The following is a 14,157-nucleotide window of genomic DNA, read 5'->3' as shown; positions in this document are numbered from 1 at the left end:
GACTGAGATAGAAAGAGTTTGATTTGAAATACTTGATTTGCACATATTAGTACCATTAAGTATACTTGTGAGATTAGTTTTTCTTTTTAAGGGTTGTAAGTTAATGTAATCAATGTCATTTCAAGAGCAGCCTGATAATCTAAGGAAACAAAAAAGTTAGTTTAAATTAATTTTTAGTTTTTCGCAGTTGAAAACTTACTTAACTGGAAAGATAAGTACTTCTAATCGTGTGACATAAAATTAATCTTTTTACTTAAGAAAATGGTTATACATAGAGAGTATTAAATAATTGTATAAATTTGCCTCTGGAACTAATCTGTGTTTGAAATTATTTGCCTTTTTGATTGTCAAAGCTTAATGACATTTTTTGGGTAATAACTCCCTTTTCATTAAAACTGCTGAGTTTAATTTGATAGCATCTTAAAGAAGATTAAACTGCACTCATAGTATAAATCAGACAGCTTTTTAAAGATTCAAGTGAAGTTTAAAATAATGGAAAAATTTTAAATATGAAGATTTGATACCTGAAAAATTAATTATTTGATGCCAAATTCAAAGGTGATGAATCCACTTTGGAACTTATACACATGTTCATTTGTATTTTCCTATTGAAAATTATCAGCTTACCAAAACAAAAGGATTGTGGCTTGTGATAGCATACTAGTCCTAATGACGAAGGCATTATTTTAAACTTTGCCACTTCCTCTGCTGTTCTTTATTGTATTTATGGGGTGATACTCTGGGGAGTTACTTTGTTTTCTTTTAATCTCCCGATTTATTTAAGGGCTTTTTGAGGGTGGGGGTGGGGGTGGCAGGACACTTTGTTAGAACCATGTGAATGGCATTGTTTTTTCTGTATTGCAAATTAGTATTTCTACCACTCTCCCCAGGCCTACACGCCCAGACACACACATACCCAACCAAAAAAATCTCCCAAGCTCCTCTCTTAGGTATGTTTCCTTATTATTCAGTTTTTCTGGGAACAGCTGATTGCTTAAGAATATAGAACCACCTGGAAGGTGTTAAATAGAATCTCTAAGAAATTAGGAATAATTTGGATTTGATTAGAATGAAAGTAAATAAAAAATCAATGTCAGTGAGCATTTGTCATCTAAAACTACCTGTAGATACGATTGGTACTGATCCTTGGTTAATTTAATAATTTTAGAAATGATTTAAAGGCAAATACATCTTTGAAAATATTGAGAATAAAATGTATTAATATAAAGATTTTGGTTCTACTGTTTCAGGGTTGGTCTAAGGATTTTGAGCACTAGTTGAAAAGATGTTTAAAAGGAAGATGTACTCTTTACTGTGCCTTAGGTAAACTAAAGAAGTGTGTCTGCATTAGAAAAAAGAAAATGATAATTGTGGCTTGATCAACTGTTAAATTCCCAGTACTTCCCATAGAATACAATGAGATTTTCATTGTATTACACTTCACTATTCCTTTCTCACTTCCCCTCCCGGGTTCCCAAATACTGTTTTCCCATTGCAACATTTAAAATAACAATGTTCCTGAGGAAGACATGAGAGAATTTTAGGAAAGACTTCAGTAGAACTTTTCTAGTGCTACTTCCTTCAGGTAAGTAAAAATTTAATAACGGAATGTAATATGTAATGAAAAACAAACTAGGTTGTCCCTGAAACTGTCCTTCCATAGATCAGAAGTTGCAAGAGTAAACAGTATCCCAACTGGAAAAAAAAAAAAAACCACCTTGAGGGAAAGTAATTATCTTGCTTAAAATACAGTTACATAAGTTTAATTCTACTTAGAACTTAATTAGCTTTTTTGGAAACACCTTCATGTAGCTTTTATCTGTGACTTCTTTATTGTTCTGATCTTAATTAGGATCACTGTTCTTAGGTGCCTAAGATTAATGCTTACTAAATTAATCTATCTCTAGGTCCTTACTAATTTAAAACTAAAAGAAAAAGGTACTTGAGTGTGCCTGAGACAATTTTAAAAAAGTAAGTTGTGTGACTGATTTATTTGGGAGGTGAGAAAGAGAAAAAACGATGTGTATTTGTATGCTGTTTGAGACACAATTTGTGACTGTTGATATGTATGTTTTCAGAGGTCCTGCTGGCTATTTTTGTGTTGATGAATTATGTCAGCAGTACATTACAGGCAGAGGCTAACATTTAGTACTTAGTTACTAAATAGTGAAAAAATTCATTAACTAGTAATTAACTAAAGCATAGTCTTGTTTCCGCCCAGCATTTATTTTTGTGTCTGTTCCTTGATAATTTGATCTTTCCTGATTTTTGCTCATATTTGATAATGCTACTTAAGAGTTCATTTTTAAGCATTTTTATTTGTTTAACTTTCTAAAAGCAAATTAGTGACTATTTGTTAAGATAGGTTATTTTCTATATAATAAGTATAAAAATCTGTGATGGAATTTTAGAGAATTCCAGTGATACTAGCCAAAAGCATCAGATTGGGTGACATGATTATATTGAATTTAGATCATGATGACAACCAGTAAGTTTTATTTTTCTTTTTAATGAACTTTGTAAATAGAGTTAAGAGAAAGGAATAATCCTTCTTGAATTTCTTTGTAAGAGCATTTTGTTGGTAGTTTATTTGTGGAAATGGCTCCACTTTTCCAGTAATACCTTACATGAAAATAGTTGTTAAACTGTAACAAGAAGAAAAAGGTATTGCAGCGTATGTTCAAGGTTGAGAAGGGAAAATTAGTAAGATTTTATTAGATGTTTTGACAAGTAAATTTCAGTGGGTCAGAGTTAGAAATATTATTTATTCATCATGTAAGTTACTCTTTTGAGAAGTGTGAGTAACGTAGGGGACCTTGTTAAGGTAAAACACCATACACCCCTACTCCTGGCATAAATTACAAGTTAATCTCATTTGTTTGAAACTCCCATTACTATAAATCAAATCAGGTATGTACATTAAATTTTAAAAAATTGAAAACCAAAAAGATTAAAATAGCATCAATTTATATAAATCAGAAACATTTTTGTGCATTAAAATTAGTGTTCACAGTAGGAATTTGTCTTAATTTGCTGTGGTACAGATTGAGTTTGATATTTGTGTATTATTGTGTCATATGTAACTAAATTTCCTCTTCAGATTAGTGTGAAAATTTCTCATGTAATTCACCCATTTGGCTCTTTTGCTTTTGTTCACATTGCCTCTTCTCTTAGATCAAGATAATAAGGAACCTAAATCAGTAACTTGGCATCAGGAAACAGTGGACTTTGACCTCATTTGATAGTATGCACTTAAAACAGGCTTCTCATTCAGAATGTTTAGTTATAGGCCTATTTGTAGTATTTTTAGTTAGGGATGTTTAACATTTTGAAGTATTTGGCCTAGTCGTACTTTAATTTCCATTTTTTCCACTAGTATAATATAGTGGTTAAGGGTATTTGCTTTTGAATCAGACCTGCGTCCAAACATTAGGTTTTACATAATGGTTATTCAGACTTTGGGCAGATGATCTGAGTGAATTTTCTGTGAGATGAGGATGATCACAATAATCTGTAATGAAAAAAAGCATTGTTAATGTTGGATAAAATATTTAAACTGTGTAAAATCAATCTGTTTTATAAAATCCGTGATCACATTACACGTGTAATGACTGTTAGCTAAGTAATGTTCAAATCTAGTAAGCAGTACATATTCCAATAGATTTATTAAAAAGCAAAAGGAATTTTTTTCTTTTATAATATTTATTCATTTGACAGAGAGAGACCACAAGTAGGCAAAGCAACAGAGAGAGAGAGAGAAGGGAAAGCAGGCTCCCCGCTGAGCAGAGAGCTCTATGTGGGGCTTGATCCCAGGACTCTGGGATCATGACCTGAGCTGAAGGCAGAGGCTCAACCCACTGAGCCACCCAGGCGCCCTAGCAAAAGGAATTTTAAGTGAGAGATCAAAGAATAGACTGAATCAGAAAATCCATACAAGATACCTACATGGAGAGTAGTGAAAGAGGATGAAAATTGAGATGTCCTCTTTTAACTGTACACGTTTCCAAATTATTTTGTCCTACAGATAGCACTATTTTAATTATAACTTTTTCTCCAAAGAATTGAGCTAGTCCTCCTCCCACCATTGACTTTGTTTTTAAAGAAAATAGATTATTATATTCATAGATCTTAGGAGAGCATAAATAACAAGATAATAAAAGGATATTTAAGGTCAGTTTTTGTCAGATTACAGTTTGTGAGGATACTGGAAAACGATGGTATGAAAATCGAGCCAATATTTCTTGCATTGTATTCAGGTGTTTTTTATTTTTATTTTTATTTTTTTAAAGATTTCATTTATTTGAGAGAGGGGGAGAGAGAGCAAGAGATCCTGAGTAGGGTGAGGGACTGAGGGAGAAGCAGACTCCCTGCTGAGCAGGAAGCCTGCCCTGGGGTTCCATCCTAGGACTCAGGGAGCATTACCTGAACCAAAGGTGAATGCCTAACTGACTGAGCCACCCAGTATCTCTGCCTCCAGGTGTTTTAAACTTATATTTAAAAGAATACCTGCTTATATGAGCTTGAGATAATAAGGTCATGTAGAAGAAAGTCCCTGAGATGACTTACTTTCTAGTTTTTTTTTTTTTTTTTTTAATTTAAGTGTTAAAGTCTTTAACCAGTACGTAAATTTTGTCTTTTAAATAATAAGCAGTTTGGGTTTTTTCATATCATTTACTGGTTGACCAAGTAAATGAAGAAAGTATAGAAGGAAATATTGGATACTGTTTGAATCCAAAAGCTTCAGTACTTGGAAGATTTATGTCAGGAGAATTTGTGGAGAGAATCTGAACAGATGAACATTTGACCTTTGAACAGTGCAAGAGTTGGGAACCTTGATGCCCCCTCCCATCTCAGTTGAAGATCCATGTATAACTTTTACCCCCCCCCCCCGAACTTCTAATAGTTAATTGTTGTTTGGAAGCCTTACACTCTTAGTACGGGCAATTAACACATATTTTGTATATTACATGTATTATAATGGTGGTTTTTAAAAAAATTTTATTCACATTTTAGAGAGTGAGAGAGAGAGCACGAGAGGGGGGAGGGTCAGAGGGAGAAGCAGACTCCCTGCTGAGCAGGGAGCCCAGCGTGGGACTCCATCTCAGAACCCTGGGATCATGACCTGAGCCGAATGCAGGTGCCAACCGACTCTAAGCCACCCAGGCGCCCACATGTATTATATATTAAGTTCATTGGAGAAAAGAAAACAATAAGAAAACCTGCATATAGGTGGACTGGTGCAGTTCAGACCTTGTTATTCAGGGGTCAACTGTAATACAAAGTGAATATAAAGGACTCGAATTAAGTTTGGCAGTAGGTGCTGTCATCACCCTTCATATTACTTTTATGATACAATTGCTATTAACATGTTCTCATTTTTCTTTTTTTTTAATTTATTTTGAGAGAGAGTCTGTAGGTGGGGAGAGGGAGAGAATCTCAAGCAGACTTGGAGCCTGGCGAGGGGCTCTGTCTCAGGACCCTGAGATCATGACCTGAACTGAAATCAAGGGTTGGGTGCTTAACTGAGCCACCCAGGCACCCCAACTTTCTTGTTTTTAAATGTCAGGCTCTTTATTCAGGACCGTTGCACAGGACACAAGTTAGTCTGTATTATGTTTATTTCTGTCACAGTTTTTCTCCATAATGTTAAATCAATCTAAAATTTGATACAGCATTGAAATATAATTGGAAGCATATTGTAATGGGGATAGTATTTGACTTTTTTGGACATTTTTTCTAGTATTTTTGTAAAAACTTCACAGTTAACTCTGTAATAGGAACTGTTTATCATTTTATAGATGAGAGAGTTCATAAGATTGGAGCAGGATTCTATAAATTTGGTACAGAGTACTAGTTCTTAACCTGTACTATAATATTTGAATAACAACGCCCAATCAATGCATTAGCACTGTGTCTATTTCTTTTCCCTCCCAAACCCTATCATCTTCCTTTAGGTACCTTTATCATCTTTTACTTTGTTACTTAACCTTCTGTGATTTATTTCTTAGGCTTCACTTTTCTTCTTCTCCTTCCCCCTTTCCCCCCTTAAATAGGCTTCACACCTGATGTGGGGCTTGAACTCAGGACTCTGAGATCAAGAGTTGCACTTGCACGCTCTACTATCTAAGCCAGTCAGGCATCCCTTCACGTTCTTTTTTTTATAGCGTCTTCTGCCTTTGCACTGAAGGCCTTTTTGAGGAAGAATCCAGAATATTTCTTGCTCTAGATGTGTAAGAATCCAAATTTAGGGAAGTGAATTTTGTAGTCAGGAACTACATTGAAGCTTAAAGATGATATACATGTTAGCTTATCTATTCTCTTTCTCTTTGACCTTTTAGTTTTAATTATTTATGCACAAAATTATTTTTCCCCTTGAACATTCAGCCTTCCATGTGGGATCATTTTCCTTCTTCCTGCGGTATATTGTTTAGGTTTTCCTTAGTAGGGATATTTTTTTAGCGATTGATCTTTGAACAAATTATTCACTTCTGCCCTCTGCCATGATGGTTTTTTCAAGTCCTGTTTATAATCCAAGATTTTGTAAGGTTGATTAGTCCCATCTTCAGCATTTAGGTTCTGTTGTGGATACTCTAAAGTTTTTTTCTTTACTTATTTCTGTGGAAGTGTAGGTTGACATCACCCCTTGCAGATGACCCTTTTCCTTTTGTATTTGTTTTCTTCCTTCATTATAGTAATTTTAACATAAGGACCTGTTTATAAGGTAAAGAAGAGAAATGTGTCCTTAATAGGCCATGTTGAACTGGAAGTGCTTTTCAGCATGTTTGAATTTTTTTATTTGCGGTGTACTGGTAGAAGTGTCCTTTGCTTTAACACTTGAATTTCTCTAAGATCTTGGAAACTTTCATACCTTTTGCATTTTCTAGCACCATTCATATCTGATTCTGAGATTAATTAATTAATTAATTTAAAGATTTTATTTGTTTATTTGACAGAGATCACAAGTAGGGAGAGAGGCAGGCAGGGGTGGGGATGGGAAGCAGGATCCCTGCTGAGCTCTAGAGAGCCCGATGCGGGCTGGATCCCAGGACCCACTGAACCACCCAGGCACCCCCCAAATTTAATTTAATTTAGAGTTTGAGTACCAGGCTGTTAAGAATTTCTCCTAAATTTGAATTTTAAGTTTTGCTAATTTAAGTAATCTTTTTTTTTAACAGTTTAATTCACACTGTCATCATGTATTTACCAGAAGCAATAACTGCAAAATTTAAATTGTTTAGTGTTATTTCTGGCATTCTGGATTCACGTGTTTGAGATCTTTATTCTTAATGTATGTTTTGTTGCCTTGTGTATGTTCTTTAGAAAAGTTGTATATTGCTGAATTAATTTCTGTGTTGTGTGCCTGAAGATTTCTTTCTTAGCCTTTATTTCTTAGGCCTTTTAAGGCCTCCGAGAAGTTGGAATGTTTGCCTTAGTAGGTGAGCCATGTGTTTAACCTGGGAAGATCTGCTCTTTGCTTTTGGTCCTTGTTCTTTTGTACTTAACCATTAAAATAAATGAAGTATCATACCAGCTGTATATTTTGAGGAGTTTGAAGCCTCACATGAGCTGTGAGAGTATCTTTGTGTCCTTACTGATCCCTTTGTAGTTTAATTTTTGAGGTAATTTAGTAGGAAGTTTGGTTTAGTTTGAGGTTGGGTATCCTCACAAACATGTAGGCAACTCAACATCTCACAGGATCTGTCTTAATATATTATGCTAATTTTGATTTAGATTTTCTCAGCTTTCTCCCCTTAAATTCACTCTTACTCTAAGCTCTCCAACTATGAAACTGATACTTTGAGAATTTTTCTAAGGGAGGAAAGACATACTTCACCACAGTAATTGTGAACATGCTCACATGTAATACCTACACTAACTGAACTCTAGGGGTATGTATAAACTAAACTTTGTGGGCAGTTTTTCATATTTTAACAGCTGCAGTTTTCTTGAGAAAAAGCTTTGAGTTAGCAGCTATTTTCCCTAGTACTAGCTTCAGAAGGATTGAGTTCATTGCCCTGTAACTTTTGCATAATACCTTCATTGTAGTTAGGTGGCCAATAAATATTTGAATGACTTAGTATTGTGAAAATAGAATTCTGTTTTCTGTTAGTCATAAAAATTAGTAGAAATTTAGAAATAGAGGGACTATAGTTCCTTGCTTATTGATAATGACTATATGAGTGAGATGAGAATGAGAAGGAATTAGGAAAAATGTCTTTTTAAAATAGAGAAGGCAAAATATAATGTACTTTATCTCCCAAATCTTAGGTGCAACTAGGGTGAAATTTGCATTTAAAAAAATTTAAAATATGTTAGAATGTACATTAATTTTGGTTTAGTCATAGTTAACATTTGAGGCCACTCTTGAGCTGAAATCATCTGTTACTTGACATTGCTCAATTCTTGCTATATTCTGTTTGATTATGTTATAGCTTTATTTCTGAAACAGGAATATAGCTTATACTTATTTAGCTTAATTATTTTACCCAGGCAGCAGCTATTATTTTTAAATATAATCAAGGTGTGGAATATGTTGTTTTTTTTTGGTGGTTTAATTTTATGTGTGTAACTCTTGCTCGTGCTTTATTTATGCAGAATATCCTCCGAATCCTAAATCTAGAGCTCCAAGGATGCTGGTCATTAAGAAAGGTAATACAAAAGACTTACAGCTATCTGGATTCCCAGTGGTAGGAAATCTTCAATCACAACCAGTTAAGAACGGGACTGGTCCAAGTGTTTATAAAGGCTTAGTCCCTAAACCTGCTGCTCCACCTACAAAAGTAAGTTCTGAATTGTTAAAATGCAAGTTTTAAGTTGGTACCAGTTGAGTTACTTTAAGAAAAGAATATTAAAAATTTTACACCAAAGTGAGGGGGTTGTTGGTGGGGTGCTTACTTCAGGTAAAAAGAGTTGGCTCATTGTGTGTCATTAATTTTAGTTACCTTTTAAATGGTGTGTGTGTTTGTCCATGTATATGTTTCTTGTTTCACTAGTAGTAAATCTGAAATTTTGTGTTGCCAGATAAATCTGTGATTTGTACTTAATAATGTATAGTGCTGTTTCCTTGGTGTTTAGTTTTAGGGTTTTTTGTGCTCCCACTTGTATTTTACTGATAATAGACAAAGCAAACCTAACTTGAGGTTAATAAAACTTTGAAAAAATAGCAGTGCAGCCAGATGTTTTTATCTGAATGCCAGGCTTTGATTTTATTTGCAGAAAAAGATAAAAGAGAAATATGTAGGAATGATTAAGATGTAATACGAAAATAATTGCTTTATGAGTTGCATGTAGTCATTTTTTTTTTTATAGGGTTCACTTTGTTGTTCTCAAAGCTGTTTTTGAAACACATTAATGTTTGTATGTTTTTCTTTAGCCTGCACAATGGAAAAGCCAAACTAAAGAAAATAAAGTTGGGACTTCTTACCCTCATGAGTCTACATATGGCGTTGGCAACTTCAATGCTTTTAAATCAGCTGCCAAGAATTTTAGTCCATCAACAACTTCAGTGAAAGAGGTATGTCATCTGAAATTATTCCCGAGGAATGCATCATATTTTAATCATGATAATTAAATTAACAGTGGACAGAAGGTATAGATTCATTAAATGAATACATTAAAATGAGATTTTTTCCGCTCTTTCAGAAGACTTAGTTCAGATATTTTCCTCTTTGCTAGTTGTTTTTGCACTTTAAGTAGGAATAATTCAAATATTTTAAAACAAAATTCACAAGTATCCTGAAATGAAGGGAAAAATAATACAATGAAATGCCCACTTAACCATCAGTCACAAGCACAGATTTTTAAAATAATTATGACAATTTGAATTTTGACATTTGTGATAGTTAATGCTATGCTGTAAGATTGAATCTTGACTGAAAATGAGGATTTGTATCATATAATATTTCAGGGATGATGGACATTTTATTAAAGTTAACACTCAAGGGGCCAGACAGAAGAGGAAGAGAAAGATGCATATTTTAGGGACTTTGAATGCCAAGTAGCTTAAGTATCTCTTTGTCATTTGACCAAGTTTCTGAAGCTTCTAGACCAGGCACTTCCCCAATTAGTTCACGGTCAAAAGGCATTTGTTTCTATGTTGCTCCACTGTAAATTGCTCTATGGTACTGTATTGGAACATCGAAGCCTGTCATTTACTGGTTTTTAGTAAACCAGTAAATTCAGAAATTTAGAACTAGAATGAGAGGACTTTCTCAGCTGGTAATAGATTCCTTATGGTCTGTGGACATTATTGCCAACACGCGTTATGGTAGTTTTCCTTGGCTAAAAATCTCTGTGTCACAGAGATTTTAACATTCTATTTTCTGTTGTATTCCACTGTTAAAACAGCAGAAACAAAGAATTCCAGTGCGTGTCCCTCTCCACCTCCCTCCTGTCTTACCGCAAACATTTTCCTTGGTGAAATCCTACCTGATAAATTCTGTGTGTATCTCTTTGTAAATAATTATAAAATAGATTTTATTGGAGTTACTAGAACCTTAGAACTCTGTGGAACACAGATTTAAAAACCATGTATTATGGGCCTATTTAAATAGGTTTGGGTTTTGTTTTATTAAAATTATATTTAAGCTTTTAATTTAGAATAATAGTTGTTAGTAATATCAGACCTTAATTGTTTTATGGGATAAGAAAAAGATTTTTTTTTAAAAGAAAGTTCTTTTGTTTACTCATTCAGTGGGATAAATAAAACAGGGATAGAGAAAAATAGACTTTAAAATCAATTTTGTATTGTGAATAAGGCAAAATAGTAAATTGTAGTTATTGATATTGTCTATATATTTATTAATATTTCTGTATTTTTTTCTTAGTGTAATCGCTCAAATTCCTCTTCACCTGTTGACAAACTTAATCAGCAGCCTCGTCTAACCAAACTGACACGTATGCGCACTGATAAGAAGAGTGAATTTTTGAAAGCATTGAAAAGGGACAGAGTAGAAGAGGAGCATGAAGATGAAAGTCATGCTGGCTCAGAGAAGGTAATTGAATTAGCAGTAACTCTCTGTTTGACATTAACATGTCATTGAAATATTTGGGCAGATACCATTGAAGACCTTTGAACAAACTTTAATTAAAATGGTCATCTCCTGGGGCGCCTGGGTGGATCAGTGGGTTAAAGCCTCTGCCTTCAGCTCAGGTCATGATCTCAGGGTCCTGGGATCGAGCCCCACATCGGGCTCTCTGCTCAGCAGGGAGCCTGCTTCCCTCTCTCTCTGCCTGCCTCTCTGCCTACTTGTGGTCTCTGTCTGTCAAATAAATAAAATCTTTAAAAAAAAAAATGGTCATCTCCCTGAAAGCAAGGCTAGTTTACTATTTATATAAAGAATGATTTTGGGGCGCTTGGGTGGCTCAGTGGGTTAAGCCTCTGCCTTTGGCTTGGGTCATGATCTCTCAGGGTCCTGGGATTGAGCCCCACAGTGGGCTCTCTGCTCAGTTGGGGAGCCTGCTTCCCTGTCTCTCTCTGCCTGCTGCTCAGCCTACCTGTGATCTCTCTGTCAAATAAATAAATAAATAAAATCTTTAAAAAAAAAAAAGAATGACTTCTTTTCTAAAACAACATTTTATCATTCTGTTGTTCTGTGCAAAAATGTTTTCTTTGTTGTCTGTCTTGCCTACCTTCATCCTTTTGATTTGCCTTTGTTGAATACAGTGAAGACATAGAGTCAGAAAACTGTGGATATCCTTCACAGCTTAGTTTTATATCTTCTGAGAAGTTCTCCTAAATTTAATGATTATAATACTTATGTATTATATCTGGAAATCTAACCAAAATCTATTAAAGTTTTCAAGAGCTGTATTTTCTAACTCATTCTTTTTTTTAACTCCCTAAAAATCAGGATGATGATTCATTTAATTTGCATAACAGCAATAGTACTCACCAAGAAAGGGACATAAATCGAAACTTCGATGAAAATGAAATTCCACAGGAGAATGGCAATGCCTCTGTAATTTCCCAGCAGATCATTCGGTCTTCTACCTTCCCACAAACTGATGTTCTTTCCAGTTCACTTGAGGCAGAACACAGGTTAGTATTCATTTTTACTTTTTTCTCTGCATGTTTTACATCCAGGATTTTGAGTTTTGTATAGAAATGTTGTAATTTATTTAACAGTTTCATTGGGCTGTTTACCACAAATTTCCCTCATTTTAAGTGTACAGTTAAGATTTTTGGTGTATTCAGAGCTGTGGAACTGTCATCACATTCTGATTTTATATTTCTGTCTCCCCTAAAAGAAAAACCTGTGCTCAATTGCATTTCTCCCTTTTCCTATATGTCCTAGGCAACTACTAGTCTATTTTCTTTATAGATTTGCCTTTGCTGGATATTTTATATAAATAGAATCATATATTTGGTGTTTTATGTCTGGCTTCTTTCATTCACCTAGCATAAGCTTTCAAATTCATGTTGTAGCATGTGTCACTACCTTGTGTGTCTTTATTAACAATACACTGTATGGCTCTATGACATTTTCTTCAGTTTTGATGGGTATTGAGTTGTTTGTATTTGGTGAGTATTCTGGATAATGCTACTATAGGATCATTTATGTACAACTTTTTGTTTGGACATGTTTTGGTTCTTTGGGTGGGTGGATATCAGGAGTAGCTTAACATTTTGAGACTCCCAAGGTATTTTCCAAAATGGCTGTACCATTTTACATTATCATCAACAATATATGAAGGTTCCAGTTTCTGCATATTTTGACCAACACCTGTTACCATCTGTCTTTGATTAAGCCATTCTAATGGATATGAAGTGGTATCTTTTTGTGGTTTTTAATAATGCATTTCCCTTAAAAATTAGTGTTGACTGTTGAGTAACTTTTCAAGTTCTTATTAGCCATTTGTATGGCTAATAGATATATCTGTGAAGATATATTCTTTGCCCATTATTAAATTGTATTATATGTCTTCTTATTGACTTGTGTAAAAGTTCTGTGTATATTTTGAATACAAGTCCTTAATCATATATAATTTGTAGAATTTTTTCCCATTCTGAGTTGTTTTTTCACTTTTTCATTGGTGCCTTTTGAAATGCAAAACATTTAACCTTTGATGAATCATTTTTATCAGCTTTCCCCCTTTTATTCCTTTTTGCATGTTTTGTGCATGATTTGAGGTATAGAGGTCCAACTTAATCTTTTTCCGTGTGGATATCCAGTTGTCTCAATATGTGATTTATTTTTTATTGCAAACTTTCAAGAGCACTTTGTGCTTCTGTTATTGTAGTCTTAAAACAGTTTTAAAATGGGGAACCCTTAAGTGAGTTAGTCTAAGAATTGAAGAGTATTAAAGTCTAGAGTGAACTTTTATGTTTTTTTCTTCCCATGATTCTAAAATTAAGAGCGGTATTTTGGTAGAAATGATTTACTCTTCATGTGGTCTTGAAATAAACCTTTGGCTCATTGCTCAGAGGGGAACCTGCTTCTCCCTCTGCCTGCCGCTCCCCGTTTGTGTTCTTGGTTTTTTTTTTTTAAATGTTCTTTAGGACTAGGCTCAGTGTGGAGTGATACTTCTTAACAGCCTCTGTGGTTGACTTGACTTTCTGTTTAGTTAAGTGCTATTTCTTTTAGAACTTCTTTTAATTCTAAGACAGTGGGTATGTAGGCTATACTTACTATGGAATAACTTTTTAAAAATTTTATATTAAAGACCCCTTTATATGTTTGTCTTTCTGGCCCAATTCATACATTATTTTTAATTTCTATGATAGTTTTTGTTCCCTTTTACCAGATTATGTCTTGCTCTTTTTCAATGTGGCTATAACTATTGTGTATGAGAATACAGGCATTTGTTTTAATTTTTTAATCCTCCTATACTAATTTGGGCTTCCTTTTACCTAAAATAATTTATTGGGTGTATGATAAACGTGAATGCCCATTTGATGAGAGTTAATTTAACTAGATTAGTTTTAAGCTAACTTAACTAGGTAGTATCTTTAAATTTAGTTGTTTGGGCAACTATATTTTGTTACTCTGCATTTAGTATAAATGGATCAGTAACCATACTTTTTATTTCCGCCCAAAGGGTAGGATTCCTTTACCTCATGATACGGTTTATGATTTGTGACTCTTATTGTAGGCTGAATACTGGCTGCAGTGTCATATGTGCAAAAACTAGCAAACCTTAATTCCTTTTAAAAAA

The 14,157-nt window shown here is 34.1% G+C and overlaps 1 protein-coding gene across 3 annotated transcripts in view; it reads left to right on the top strand.

Annotated features, from left to right (window-relative positions):
* The window catches only part of GPBP1 (GC-rich promoter binding protein 1), a 77,193-nt gene that overhangs the window by 51,638 nt on the left and 11,398 nt on the right, over positions 1 to 14,157 (top strand). For 2 of the 3 annotated variants that reach the window (XM_044224442.1, XM_044224435.1), the window contains exons 7-11: positions 891 to 950; positions 8,596 to 8,780; positions 9,374 to 9,514; positions 10,827 to 10,994; positions 11,853 to 12,040. In XM_044224442.1, the coding sequence (XP_044080377.1) occupies positions 891 to 950; positions 8,596 to 8,780; positions 9,374 to 9,514; positions 10,827 to 10,994; positions 11,853 to 12,040 (742 nt within the window). The remainder of the gene's footprint in view (positions 1 to 890; positions 951 to 8,595; positions 8,781 to 9,373; positions 9,515 to 10,826; positions 10,995 to 11,852; positions 12,041 to 14,157) is intronic. The other variant, XM_044224451.1, reaches the window with a different exon arrangement.

This window comes from Neovison vison, chromosome 1, assembly GCF_020171115.1.
Source record: "Neovison vison isolate M4711 chromosome 1, ASM_NN_V1, whole genome shotgun sequence".
Lineage (NCBI taxonomy): Eukaryota > Metazoa > Chordata > Mammalia > Carnivora > Mustelidae > Neogale > Neogale vison.
The sequence above is the reverse complement of the archived record's forward strand: the minus strand, read 5'-3'. Positions and strand labels throughout refer to the sequence as shown.